Here is a 14,363-nt window from a genome sequence, read left to right as displayed (position 1 = left end):
ATGGAGTTGTGAATCAATGTTGCAAGAGTTGCTATAAATCGTCGTTTAATGTGCGGACAAAACTGTAACAGTGTCAAATCTTTATTCATACCAAACTTGCGATTTATTTATATGACATATTTTAGCAACTTATTGTTTTTTGCCGAGAGCGGGTTTGAGCCGACAACCTTTGGATTACCTATCCATTGCTATAACCACTACACCATCCGTGGTGTATATAGTCAAGTTCTGACGTGACCAGTTGGATAGCGCATACTTACACATGGTCATAGTTATCACCCAGCGTGAGCAAAAGCGTTTCAATATCATCGTAGTTTAACTTTATCTATATTGAGACAATTTGCTTCATTAGACGGTTGTTTGCCGAAAGTAGGTTTGAACCACCACGCTTTGAGTTATCAATCCAATGCTGTAACCACTACACCAACAGCGGTGTTTGGTTGCAAGCCTTGATGTGACCAAATGGATTCTGCATACATCTATATTGTCATGGTCAGCAAAAATAAACGAAAATGAATGCATTATTAAATTAATATTAATAAGCATAATTCAATGCAAGTCTCGACGGGACCTAATGGGTAGTGCATACTTTAAAATTTTCAGTATCATCGCCCAGCAAGAACAAAATCGATTTATTTGCATCAGTGTAAGAATTCATCGTTTCTGGAACTATTTGTTTCATTCCAATGTTGTTTTCCTGAGAGTGTATTTGAACCACCAACCCTTAATTTACCTATTCAATGCCATAACCACTTCACCAACTACGTTATTTAAATCATTTTCCGAGGTGACCAGGTGGATAGCGCATACTTACATATTGTCATAGTTATCACTCAGCGTGAGCAAAAGCGTTTTATTTACATCGGAGTTTGCATTTAGCGAAATTAAGACTATTTGCTTCATTAGACAATTGTTTGTCAAAAGTGGGTTTGAACCACCATTCTTTGAGTGAATATAGAAAAGCAAGCTTATCAGCTCGACGAATGGATAGTCGTAAGCCAGTAAACTGTCTTAAATAGCAAATTCAGGGCCGAAACGAATGGCTGTTGCTTACATTTTGTTGCTTAATCACCTGTTATTTTTTCTCGAGTAATTCTGACTATACCAACAGTTTCATTGTCTATGCAAACTTTTCAAAAGAGCAATTGCCTACGGCGGTAAAATTACCAACGTGAGGTTCATCGCCCAGCAAGAACAAAATCGATTTTTTTGCATCATTGTAATCATTCACCGTTCCGGGAACTATTTTATTCATTCGATTGTTATTTGCCTGAAAGTGGGTTTGTTCCATTAACCTTTTTCTTACTAATCCAAATCTATAACCACTTCAACAACAGCAGTGTTTATGACGATTTTCCAACTTGACCAAACGTATAGCGCATACTTCACTTTGTAATATTTATCACCCGGCGAGAGCAAAAGCGTTTTATTTACAATGGTGTTAGAATTCATCGATTATTGTATTTATTTATTCATTAGACAATTAATTGCCCAGAGTGGGTGTGATCCACCTACCTTTGTATTACCAATCCGATGTTATAACCACCACACCAACAGCGGTGCTCAGAAACGTCAACAGTCCCGACGTCACCAAGTGGACAGCGCATACTCACACATAGTCATGGTTATCGCCCAGTGCTAGCAAAATCGACTTATTATCATCGCTGTTTGAATTCATCGATATTGGAAATAATTGATTCATTAGACAGTTGTTTTCCGAGAGTGAGTTTGAACCACTGAACTTGGAATAACTAAACCAATGTTATAACCACTACACCAAAAGCGATGCTCATTCTTGTTAAAAGTCCCTTTGTGACCAAGTGGACAGCGCATACCTAACACATTGTCATGGTTATCGCCCAGCGTGAGCAAAATCGATTAATTGGCATCAGTATCAGAATTATTCTATTGTAAAACTATTTGTTTCATTACATAGTTAAATGCCCAGAGTGGGTTTGAACCATCAACCTTCGTATTACCAATCCAATGTTTTAACCACTACACCAACAGCGGTGATAATGAGTGACAACAGTCCCGGCGTCACCAAGTGGGCAGTGCATACTCACACACAGTCATGGTTATCGCCCAGCGTGAGCAAAATCGACATATTATCATCGGTGTGTGAATTCATCGATATTGAAAATAATTGATTCATTAGACAGTTGTTCTCCGAGAGTGGGTTTGAACCACCATCCTTGGTATTATCAATCAAATGTTATAACCACTACACCAACAGCGGTGCTCATTAACTTCAACAGTCCCGACGTCACCAAGTTGACAGCGCATACTCACACATAGTCATGGTTATCGCCCAGCGTGAGCAAAATCGATTAATAGGCATCAGTATATGAATTACCCAATTGAGAGATTATTTTCTACATTTAATAGATGTTTACCGAGAGTGGGCTTGAACCATCAACGATTGAATTACCAATACAATGCTATAACCACTACACCAACAGCGGTGGTGGAAAATCAAGTCCCAACGTGATCAGGAGGTTAACGCATACTTACAGATTGTCATGGTAACAACTCATCATGAGCAAAATCGATTTATTTGCATCGGTTTTTGAATTATTCGTTTTTAAGAATATTTTCATTATTACACAGTTGTTTGCCAAGAGTGGGTTTGAACCACCAACCTTAGCGTCACCTACCCAGTGCTCTAACCACTACACCAACAGCGGTGTGATTATTAAAGTCCCGACGTGACCAGGTGCATAGCGCATACTTACATATTGTCATGGATATCGCCCAGCTGGAGCAAAATTAAAGTCCTTGGATTTGAAGACATTTTTTAAAATCGCTACCGATCGCTAAACATCATTCGGTCGCTACTCGTGCTATTCTTTACATCAGAAAGATATTAGCCGACTGTGGGTTTGAACCATCGATGCGTAATCTTTTTTCAGTGATGTCACTCATCGCTCGATGTAATCAAATCTGTTGGACTGTTTTAGGACAATGTTAAAGGTTTATTCTAAGGTTGTATTAATCGCCCGGCATGAGCAAAGCGGGTGAATTATTGTTCGAATGGTCGTTTCAATCAATCGATGTTTAATTAAGAGATAAATAAAAAAAATGTGTAGTGGCTATAGCATTCATAAACGGCGAAATAATACTTGGCATCATCATTATAAGTGCGATACTTTGAAATCTATCAGTTTTGAAATCCGAAGAATATATAAAAAAATAACTGCTCTCAGCCAGGCTTGAACTTTTACCATTACTGTCCTGAAGCAAGTACTCTAACCAGTACACCGTTTGCTGATGCTTATTGCTCGTAAAACACTGTTAAAATATTTTTCATTGGCGAAAATTTTGAAATTTGTTTTTTTTTTAAATTATTTTTGGTATTTATTGATACACTTTAATATTATTAATTCACGGTTGAGCGCACATGGGTACTACCCCATGGCCATGCCCGTGCTCCATTTTTTGGCCCGTAGACCGAGGCGGAATTTAGTTCCTCTTGGGTTTGAAAAGCTGGGAAAGAAAGGAATAGAAAGGAAAAAGGGATCCAAGAAGGTTTTCAGGGGTTGACTACGGACGAATGGTATAAAGGATTAAGTCGTTTAACTGTGTGATGATGATGTGTTTACAAAAGGACTTCTTTGTAAACAATATTGACGGTGAATACTTTTTCTTTTTCCTCTTCAGTGGCTGTCAGGTGATTTCTGAAAAGCCGTCCTTGCTTTGCAGATTCAGCTATTTCGACTTTCACTCCTATGGGTTTTTTCCCCAATAGAAAAACAATAATGTAAAAAATACTATTAAGTAAAAGAAGTAAACAAAAATCTATAAAATTATTTATGAACCTTCTTTCGATGTTGCACGTGAAAAAGCCACATACAGCTGACCGTGAGAAAAGACAGGCTCCGGGAGGAAAATGCCGACACGATCAAAAGTCTGGCCCTGTGACTTGGTGATGGTTATGGCAAATGCCAACAGAACAGGAAACTGGAGCCTCTTGAGAATGACAGGAAGATCGGAATCGGTGGGCGACAGCGTCATTCGCGGGATGTAAACCGTGTGACCCTTGTTCTTGCCGGCAGCAATGTCTGCAACGATCAGATTTTCTCTGAGGGCCCTGATGATGAGACGGGTGCCATTGCAGAGACCCTTACGCGAATCAATGTTCTTGAGCAGAATGATGATGGCTCCCACTTTCAACTTGAGAACATGAGTGGGAATTCCGGACACATTAAAGGTGTTGAGAATCTCGGTTGGATAATTAGCAATTTCTTCAGGATCGTCCGAATCAATCGTGTCGATGCTTTTGTACTGATGAACTATTCCAGGCATGTCTTTGATGATCTGATTGTTGATCCGTAGGCAGTCTTCGTTCTTCGGACAGAGAATGGCTCGACTGCAAATCTGCTGAGATACCTCTGGATCCAAAAGCATAGCAGGAATACCAAAGACGTACTCAATCAAATTCCGTCCAAAGTCAAGAAATTCGGCAGGAATTTCGATGAGATCGGGATTGTTAAGTCTAGGAATCGTTGGCAGAGTACCGTTTCCAAGCTGAATAAGCCAGTCAGCGTAGTCTTGATTGCCAGCCACGGTACGCATATTCTGGGTTAGACGAAGATGACGAAACAGAGGCCACGTTGAGTTATTTCGGATTGTAGCTTCCACCACCTTCACCCTGTTTCCATGCCGGACGACTGGTAAACATTGACGAAAGTCACCACCAAGAAGAAGGACTTTTCCACCATGAGGTAAATTATTCTTTTCCAATTTTTGAAAGAGGAAATTAAAAGCGTCGAGAGCGTGATTTGTCTTCATTGTGGCTTCGTCGGAAATGATGAGAACGGCACTTAAAATCAAATTAGCGAGAGTGCTTCCATCTACAATTTTCGATCTGGTAACTTCGGTAATTGGAGGGTAGATCTTAAATTGGGAATGGTATGTTGAGCCGTCAATCAACAACGTAGAAGCGATGCCGGTAGAAGCGACGGCGATGACTGTCTTCCCTTGGCCTTGCAGTACGGTGATCAGAGTGTTGTACAAAAAGGTCTTGCCAGTACCTCCAGGACCATCCAAAAAATACTGATGGGGAACTGAGTTGTTGTTGTCGTTGATGGCAGCCATGACTTGATCATAGGCGGCTCGTTGACCTTCGTTCAATTGAGTAACCATCAGTTCACCCAATCGTCTCTTTTCTATCCTGGTAATTGCAGTATTCTCTTCGAGTTGAGCTTCAATTATTTGGCGAATAAGCTGAAAGTCAGGAACAGGCAAAGAGAGTTCTTCCATTGTTCTATTATGGAGAATCAACTTGTCTTGAATCCATTTCAAAGTCAAGTTTTTGGCGACTTCCGCATCGTGACCAGTTCGAATGAAATCTTCCATGAGGTGGGGCAGAGAACGATCAAAGAGATGAAGAGCGTCGGTAGGATTGCAAAAGAGGCAGACATCTACAAAGAGCTGTCTCAATCGCTCCGGCATTTCAAAGGCGGCGGCATCGTCCAAGGTCTTCTCCCAAACGCTGTCGTCCTCCAGCAAATTCAAAGCAGAAGCGGCTGATTTAAACGTCGGTAGAAGGACACCGTTGACCGTGCGGAGATCTTCAAAGCTGGTTGATCCTCTGACGTTGATGAGAAGCAAGCGAAGGCAGTATCGCTCAACTTGACGGACGCCCACGGTATATAAGCGGCCTATGATTTTAATATTTCTTCTTCGAGGTTTCCAATAATAACGTTCACCCGACCTAACGAAACAGAAATGATGGACAATTTCTCGGTAAAAATACTGTCTCGCTTCTTCATTATCCCGATTCAAGATGAACCAAGCAGTTAACGTCGTTTCCTTGGTCGCGGCATTGATGACTGCCTGTTCCTCGTTGCCCGGTCGGAAAAAGACGGACTGTTCAAGAGGCAGATGTACGGCTAGTCGGGTGATGGTATGAGAACGATCGCTGAGAGGAAACTTGAAGATTCTATGGGCGGCTTCTGGCGCGCTGACGTAACGGGTGTCCGTAAAGGTGGAGATTTCGTCCCAAACAAAAACTTGCTCGTTTTCTTCTCCAGCCTGCTGATGCGTTCCAGTTTTCGATTCAATGTTGCTGCAGTCGTGACCTTTGTACACATACTTGAAGATGTACTTGACAGTGGTCATATTGGCGCAATACTCGATGTTGATGTGACAATCATATTTCAGTAGCAACCAAGGGTTATAAGGAACAACCCATCGGTTGTCCACTTCATAGTGAGTGTGCCCCCTTTTCAAACGATGTACAACACCAGTGTTTCTTCTTTTATACGTCGGATAGCCGTTGTCATTAATCATAGTCTCTTCGTTGAAGTCTTTGGGGAACTTTTTACAGCAGCCCTCTTCATCCATGCAGGGAGAATTTTTGTTGATGGCTCCACACGGACCGTGAATCATGTGAGCCATAACAGAGTCGTAAAGTCTTGGATAGAGTGTCTTGTCGGGAATTTCAGCGCAGATGGTCTCATCCATATCCTCTGGTGTCGAAGGAGCGTCACGGCTGTCGACCCACACCAGCATGTGGCAATGAGGCAGTCCACGTTTCTGAAATTCGATGACTTCGATTCTGGCCGCGGCGAAACCCAATATTTGCTTTTTCTCGATGTCGTCGACCAACTCTTTCTTCTTCAAGTGAAATACTCTTGCGACCATATCGGGACGATCGGAAGCCGTCAAGTAGTTTGGGATATTGGCAACAATTTCCCTCCACTTGGGATTGCAGGTAAACGTCACAAAAAAAGTCGGTTTGCCAAATTTTCCACAAATTGCCATAGCGTCTTGGTAATTTTGTTTCATGGCTCGAGGACTGCCAATAAAAGACGAAGGGAGAATGTAGATCGAGCCAACTGCCAAATTTGCTCTCTCTGCTCGATTGTTGATGTAATCCATCAGACCGCAGTAGCGCTCAACATGCAGCTCTTTCTGGTTTCGTTTGAGCCAATCTAGGCGACTCCCCTCAACCTTGACGTATGAATCGACAAAAAACATCTGAGTGACGGGACCCCCAGCCAAAACATTGTTGAAATCACCACGAACTGACATGCGCGAACTGTAGAATTCGGCTTGCGTCACTCTTGAGCGTGGGCCTCTGTTTCTGTTCGGTGGTCGATCTTCGTTCTCCTCGTCCGCTTCTGGTTCTTCTTCTTCACCTGGCTCATTGTCAAGCACGTCATTGCCATCTGCTGCGGCCATTTCATCACGAATTAAAACTCTGGGGTTGGGCCACAAGGGATCAATTTGCTCCTCTTCATCTTCTTCAACAATCATAGCCATTGCTGCCGCTTCATCTCTCTCTCTCCGTCTGGTGGTGGTATAAGGCATGTCGATATGCCAACCGTCGTCGCCGTTCGGAAATAAAAGTGGGTAACACATTGGATCACACATAATTTTTTTTGTGTGAATCTGGATGAATCGTCGGCCTCTGACGGGAATGTAGAGATGGCCACGAATATCTCTGTAGGCTGGTGGTTCGCCGTCAGTGCTTTTAAAAACCACAGCAATTTCGTTGACCGTTGGACAGTTGTATCTTCGTTGGTCGACATTTCTTCTATCGCAAGTGATGATCATGCCGACAGTGTAGTGAGGTAGATTTTCAGCTTGACGTTGAACGTATTCTTCTTCAAGAACCTGACGCATCATCTTGTAGGTCAAGGCGTAAGGATTCTTTTCTCGAAGCATAGCGTCCAACTCTTCCATCAAAGTTCTACAACAACCCGAATTCATTTCGATATTCGCCCTGAAATCAGTAGCCTGCGCAGAATCCAAAAAATACAAATCGGCGTATCTGGGATTCGCCGTCTGACCGAGAGGAGTAGTTTGGTGGTAAATCTGACCATGGATGCGTACACAGGTCGGACCGCGACCTGGCGGCGGTGAATAATTAGCTCCCATAGAGGCAAAAGCATGGGCGCTGTTGTAATTTCGAATCTGCTTCATGAAATGTTTCGATTTCGGATGCCGGTTTTGCAAGAGGCTGGCCAATGGTTCTGGACACGGCTTAGCAGGTGGAAGAATGACATTGCCTTTTGCGCAGCATTGCTGGAACTTCTTGTCTTTCGGCATTTCTTTCGCGAAATGTTTGGCATCACATTCCGAGCAAATCTTGGTCAAATCTCCGCAATCATGCAAGTGAACGCGGTCCTCTGCCACGATCTCTTTGCAAGCCTGCCGATGAGTTCTTGGATTTCCACGCCGGTCGCGTTCAGTCATCAACTGCAAACGAAGAGCTTCGTCTTCTTCATTTTCTATTGGAATAATTTCGCCATGATCACTTGCATTCCTAGCTCGCAATTCTTCGTCTTCCCGCTCTCGTTGCTCTTCAAGTTCGCGACGTAACTCCATTCGACACCGATTCTCTTCACGCCGCGTAGCAGCTTCTTCTTCATTCTCGGTCGCTCTGTAATCAGCCATGTACTCGGGGTGATCAACACGACCTTCCTGCTCAATTTCGTCGAACACATTGACTTGATAACGAAATCTATCAGAGATAGCGCGATCTAATCTTTCCTCTGCGGTTTCCCCGCCGCGTACAACTTCCTGCCGTGATGACTGATCCTGAAGTCGAGAAAGATTGTTGTCTTCAGTTTCAGTGTCGCGTAGATTTTCCTGGCGAACTAATTGATCACGAAGTCGAGCCAGATTTTCTACATCAATTTCTTTATTCCGAAGACATGTTTGCCGTAGAGACTGTTCGCGCAGCCTAGCTACCTTTTCAGCTTCCGATTCCTCATTGCGCAGAGAACTTTGCCGCAGGGACTGTTCGCGCAGCCTAGCTGATTTCTCTGTTTCCGATTCTTCGTTGCGCAGAGAACTTTGCAGCAGAGCCTGTTCGAGTAGCCTAGCTGATTTCTCTGCTTCCGATTCATCGTTCCGCAGAGCTTTTTGCCGTAATGACTGTTCCCGTAGTCGAGCCAACTTTTCTGCTTCTGATTCTTCGTGGCGCAGAGCTTTTTGCCTCAAGGCCTGATCTCGAAGCCTAGTTGATCTCTCTTCTTCAGATTCATCTTGCCGCAGAATTCTCATCCGTAATGCCTGGGATTGCAATCGAGCTCGTTGCTCTTCAGGAGTTTCTCGGTTGCAGACAGCTGTCTTTCCTGCCTGGTGTTGTTGTCTTGCTGGACGATCTGCCACATCATCATTGGCAAGAACAACCGTTGAACGATCAGACGCTGGTCTCTGATTCATCGCTCGCAAGATAGATGCTGTTTCTTGTTGACGAAGGGCAGCTTGCAAATCCGCCTCGGCCTGCAATCGAACACGATTTTCTTCTGTTTGAAGAAGACCAGCCTGCCTCTCTGCCTCGGCTTCCAATCGCAAACGATTTTCTTCTGCTTGAAAAAGACCAGCCTGCCGCTCTGCCTCAGCTTCCAATCGAATACGATTTTCTTCTTCGTGCAGAATTTGTTCTCCGTGCCGAAGAACTGCTAGCCGCTCCTCCTCGGCCAACTGGCGAGCACGATCATCTTCTTCATTCTGTTCCTTCCTAAGGAGTTGCTGCCGGATTCGTTGATCGAGCAGCCTAGCTTGATGCTCAACTCCCGTCTCGCTAGCACGGGCAACTCTTTTCCGGTCCGCATCTAACCTCTGCCTCAACTCTTTTTCGTCAGGTGCCTCTGCCTGACGGTCTTCTCTCGCCCTTTGCGCCTTCAAATTCTTGGCAGCCTGATCATCTTCGGGATTGAGCCGACGACGCTTCTCTTCACGGACGAACTTGGCCTTTTCCCTCTGAGCCGCCAATCTAACTTGTTTTGCCTCCGGGTCTTCGAGACTTCTTTTTTCCCTAGCCTTCCTATTCTTCTCATCCTTTTCCTCTCGAGTTAATTCGCGACGCGGTGGCATTTTCAGATCAGCAAAATAACCCCTAATTTTCGAAAAAAAATTCGCTACTATCAGTGGAGGGCTTTTTGGAGGGCTTTTGGAGGACTTTACACCGCACAAATGTTCAAAAAGCTTAAAACTAAACACAAATACGAACATAAGCCGTCGACACCCGGTGCTCAATATCCCAGTGGTACAGCCCGGTTAAGGTTCACATCTGATAAACAAATACGCATCGCAGGTTAGCTCCTCTCCGGTTGTCGACTGTTCGTTACACAAAAGACATACCTCCAAAAATGGCAAAAGTAATACAATTATTTTCATTGACGCTCAACTTGATGCTGACTTGATCGGGATTTCAATCGCAATTGTGGCTGTTTGAAAGCCATAATGCTAACCGCTACACCAAGACCAGCACAAATTGGCTGAAAACCGTCGGACACCACAACTATTAAGTCTTTAGCAGGCTAAGATAACATGCTACGGACTTTAAATTGATGGAATTCGGAAAGTACTTTACTTGAGAAATGAGTGTTGTGATGCTGTAGGAAGCTGGAAGACATCTCGAAGTTGGAATAATCGGCGACTCGAATATTGTAGATCCCGCTGAAGAATGGCAACAAAAAAACACATATTAGTATGAAAACACAAAAGCAACACAAATGCACCAAGTTCAGTGAAAGAAACACAGTTTTGAAATAAACAATTTATTTTTTTTTCACGGAATCAGTTTTGAACCATCAACCTCATTGTTTGAAATCCGCCACGCTAACCACAACACCACGGGCTGATGACATGAAAAATCAATTTGACGACAAAATAGCCGGGAGCTGGCGATTTCTAGCAGTTGTTTTTTTTTTTCAAGTAGATGCAAGGCATAGCACATAGTTATCAATCACAGACATTTATTCAAAACCAAAAAACAGAATTGACTTAATCTAGATGTGAAGGATAAACCTCTTAGTACGGAAGCGAACGTTATCCAATACTCCACCGACGTATACCAAAGTATGGAAAATCAATGACCCCAAAATGATATACAGAAGCTAAAATATACTTGATACCTTAAGTTTAGATCACATGATGAAAACAAAACACTGAAAACACAATCAATTCATAATTAATGACACACATAACCAAGATTTACCCACACTTAACAAAGCTTTCAACATGGATGATTAAGACTATATCTAGAAATGGTATCGGAAAATCAGATTACCTTAGAATTCAAATCCTGAATTTAGTCGTTGACTTAAAGGCGGTCGTAAATACACAGCGAAATCGATGAATAAGCCACCAATCAAATGCTGAAATACAAAACAACATGAGTCAATAAGAATTATTTCCTTAAACTGGGCCATCCCAGCAGAAATTCTTTTTCGCAGTCTTTTCTTGAGCAAACTTTTACTTTACTGAGATTTTTCTGATGAAAAGACTGCGAATAAGAATAATATCCTAAAACTGGACCATCCCAGCAGAAATTCTTATTCGCAGTCTTTTCTTGAGCAAACTTTTACTTTACTGAGATTTTGTAGATGAAAAGACTGCGAATAAGAATTATTTCCTAAAAGTGGAACATACCAGCAGAAATTCTTATTCGCAGTCTTTTCTTCAGTTTACTTGTGCTTTACTGAGATTCTGCTGATGAAAAGACTGCGAATAAGAATAATTTCCCAAAACCTGACCAACCCAGCAGAAATTCTTATTCGCAGTCTTTCCTTCAGCTAACTTTTACTTTACTGAGATTCTGCTGATGAAAAGACTGCGAATAAGAATCATTTCCCAAAACTGGGCCATCCCAGCAGAAATTCTTATTCGCAGTCTTTTCATCTGCAAACTTCCACTTTCCTGAGATTTTGTGATGAAAAGACTGCGAATAAGAAATACAAAACAAAGCATGAATCACTAAGCCAAACCAGTTTAACATTCATTTTGCCCAATTTGTCTTGTTTTACAGTTTCATAATGCAAATTCTCACAATGAATGGAATTGAACCAATCTCACCTTTGACTTTTGCAATATATATGGAACCAGCAAAGTTTTCAGTTGAATCAACAGTGAATAACAACAAAAACTGTAACACACAATATCTGACGTTTCGCCGTATTGTGAGATAAACAATGGAGTTGTCTGCTATAATTTTTTTTATTGATTGGCGAAAAAAAAAATCAGTAAAACATTTGTCTGGATCGAGTATCGAACCACCGATTTCATGATTACACGGCGAGCGTGCTAACCACGACACCAATACATATATATATCCAGTTACAAAATACGAATTTAAATAACCAACAGAAACAGTTTTCCGCGCAAAAGGCGAAAATTCAAAATGAACTTCCAGCAAGAGACTTGAACGTGCGACTCAACGAATCACGGCGCGGGTACTCTAACCACACAACCAAGTGTCCGCTGACAGATTATCTTCATTTATTTTGACTATCAACATGGTTTGAGAGAACTGTCATAAAAAGGATGGCATCTGATTTAAGAAAAGTTAAGATTAACCATAAACATAGGACACAGTATTTTTTTAAATATTAGCAAATAACTAACCAGCAGCAGAGATCACTGAACTGGCACGGCCAGTGTTCCCTTTAACTATTAACTATTTGACTATCAACGTGGCCTGAGAGAACTGGCACAGGATGAATGGCATATCTGATCTAAAAAATTTATGATTAATAATAAAAACATAACACAATGAAACACTCAAAGTATAACAAATAATTACCATCAGTTATCACTGAAACTGGTATGGCCAGTATTATCTTCATATGGCCAGTATTATCTTCATCTATTTGAATAGCAACCCGGTATAAGAGAACTGTCACAGGATGGATGGCTATTGGTTTTTAAAAAGATAAGATTAATCATGAACACAGTATATTCTAAAAGAAAGCAAATAATTACCTGCAGCAAGAGATCACTGAACTGGCACGGCCAGTATTCTCTTCTTCTATTTGACTATCAACTTGGTACGTTTGAAAGAATTGTCACATGACTAATGGCATCTAAATTAAGAAAAGTTAAGATTAACCATAAACACAGGACACAATATATTCGAAAAGAGTAGCAAATAATTACCTGCAGCAAGAGATCACTGAACTGGCACGGCCAGTATTCTCTTCTTCTATTTGACTATCAACTTGGTTCGAGAGAACTGTCACATGACATATGGCATCTAATTTAAGAAAAGTTAAGATTAACCATAAACACAGGACACAATATATTCGAAAAGAGTAGCAAATAAGTACCAGCAGCAGAGATCACTGAACTGGCACGTTCTCTTCAACTATTTGACTATCAACCTTGCTATCAACCTGGTTTGAGAGAACTCTCACAGGATGAATGGCATCTGATCTAAAAAAGTTATGATTAATGATAAACACAAAACACAATAAAATACTCAAAGTATAACAAATAATTACCATCAGGTATCACTGAACTGGTATGGCCAGTATTCTCTTGAACGGTTTCACTGTCCATCACATAATCAGTTTTTTAAGCTTTGCTAAAACATCTCTCTCGATTTCACAAAATAAAGCGTTCATATAGGAACGGCTATGAGTACATCTGTTTCTTCGTAAAAACACGATTAGTTAAATTGAACTTCAATACGATGGTTCTTGTCGTCATTCTTACTTAAGGGAAAAAAAATTCAAAAAAAATTGCTGCCACTGCAGCCTGCAAGGAGAAGCGGCTAAGCAAGGACGCCAAGGAGGAGCATGGGCTACTTAATGTAGAGGACGGGAATCTCCGAGGTTTCCTATGTCGGCTGTGTAAATTTTTTTACATCAGCAGCAAAAAAAGCACAAAAAATTATTAGTTAACTTAATAAATGTTCCTATACTTGTAATTAATAGTTTGATATATATTTGTAATTCCCTTAGAGATGAAAGGAAAGAAAGTCGTTTCACCGGTGCCACCTAGCGGCCAAGTCCCAGAAGCTCTTTCAACTGAAAACAGCAAACTTTTCTATAATAGCAGTCGACACTTTGTTTTGTTTTGGTTATAGCAGTCGACACTTTGTTTTGTTTTGGTTAGATTAACGTGGTATGGTCCAGTTTTAGAAAATTTTTCTTATTCGCAATCTTATCATCACCAAAATAACAGTAAAGTAAAAGTTTGCTCATGAAAGACTGTGAATAAGAATTTATGCTGGGATGGTCCAGTTTCAGGAAATAATTCTTATTCACAATCTTTTCATCAGCAAAGTCTCAGGAAGGTAAAAGTTTGCTGGAGGAAAAGACAGAAAATAAGAATTTCAGTCTGAGTGTTACACTATTGGGAAAAAAATATCTTCTTCGCATTCTTTTACACAGAAAACTTTGGAATCGAGGTGTGGGGAAAAGTACGGCAAATAAATAATCGACAGGGTAAAAGATTTGACAATTCTGTTACCGATTTCAGTAAGGATAGGTCCAAGCAAGTGAAGCTGTTATGCGTTATATAATTATGGGTCAACAACGACGGCACGCGTCTCGTCTCAACGCGATCTACTTGGGTATGATGAGATGATAACAAATCAATCGATGGTTCAGTGGTTAAAG

The 14,363-nt window shown here is 41.5% G+C and overlaps 1 protein-coding gene and 1 long non-coding RNA gene across 4 annotated transcripts; both read right to left on the bottom strand.

Moving 5' to 3' along the window:
• Nucleotides 1-3,598: 3,598 nt before the first annotated feature.
• LOC124209954 lies at nt 3,599-9,834 on the bottom strand. The gene is made up of 2 exons (XM_046608205.1): nt 3,819-9,834; nt 3,599-3,726 (listed from the first exon to the last, which is right to left on the bottom strand). Exons 1-2 carry the CDS (start codon nt 9,832-9,834, stop codon nt 3,599-3,601), a joined length of 6,144 nt encoding a protein of 2,047 aa, XP_046464161.1.
• Nucleotides 9,835-12,124: 2,290 nt separating this feature from the next.
• Nucleotides 12,125-13,831, bottom strand: LOC124208961. Of its 3 annotated transcripts, none has more exons than XR_006880735.1 (7): nt 13,456-13,831; nt 13,242-13,386; nt 12,898-13,173; nt 12,724-12,824; nt 12,545-12,655; nt 12,367-12,476; nt 12,125-12,292 (listed from the first exon to the last, which is right to left on the bottom strand). It is a non-coding gene; the product is annotated as an uncharacterized LOC124208961 (long non-coding RNA). The 3 variants fall into 3 exon arrangements; XR_006880734.1 differs by having other exon boundaries at nt 12,898-12,994; nt 13,068-13,173; nt 13,242-13,820; XR_006880736.1 differs by having other exon boundaries at nt 12,367-12,471; nt 12,898-12,994; nt 13,068-13,173; nt 13,242-13,819.
• Between the last annotated feature and the right edge of the window lie 532 nt (nt 13,832-14,363).

Source organism: Daphnia pulex, chromosome 12 (genome assembly GCF_021134715.1).
Source record: "Daphnia pulex isolate KAP4 chromosome 12, ASM2113471v1".
Lineage (NCBI taxonomy): Eukaryota > Metazoa > Arthropoda > Branchiopoda > Diplostraca > Daphniidae > Daphnia > Daphnia pulex.
The sequence above is the reverse complement of the archived record's forward strand: the minus strand, read 5'-3'. Positions and strand labels throughout refer to the sequence as shown.

What these genes read in the sequence shown, in the direction of transcription:
- LOC124209954 (XM_046608205.1), bottom strand. Translation starts at nt 9,834, where the DNA reads ATGCCACCGCGTCGCGAATTAACTCGAGAGGAAAAGGATGAGAAGAAT. An exon ending in ACGTGCAACATCGAAAGAAG is followed by an intron (nt 3,727 to 3,818) that starts GTTCATAAATAA and finishes AAAAACCCATAG; the next exon opens with GAGTGAAAGTCGAAATAGCT.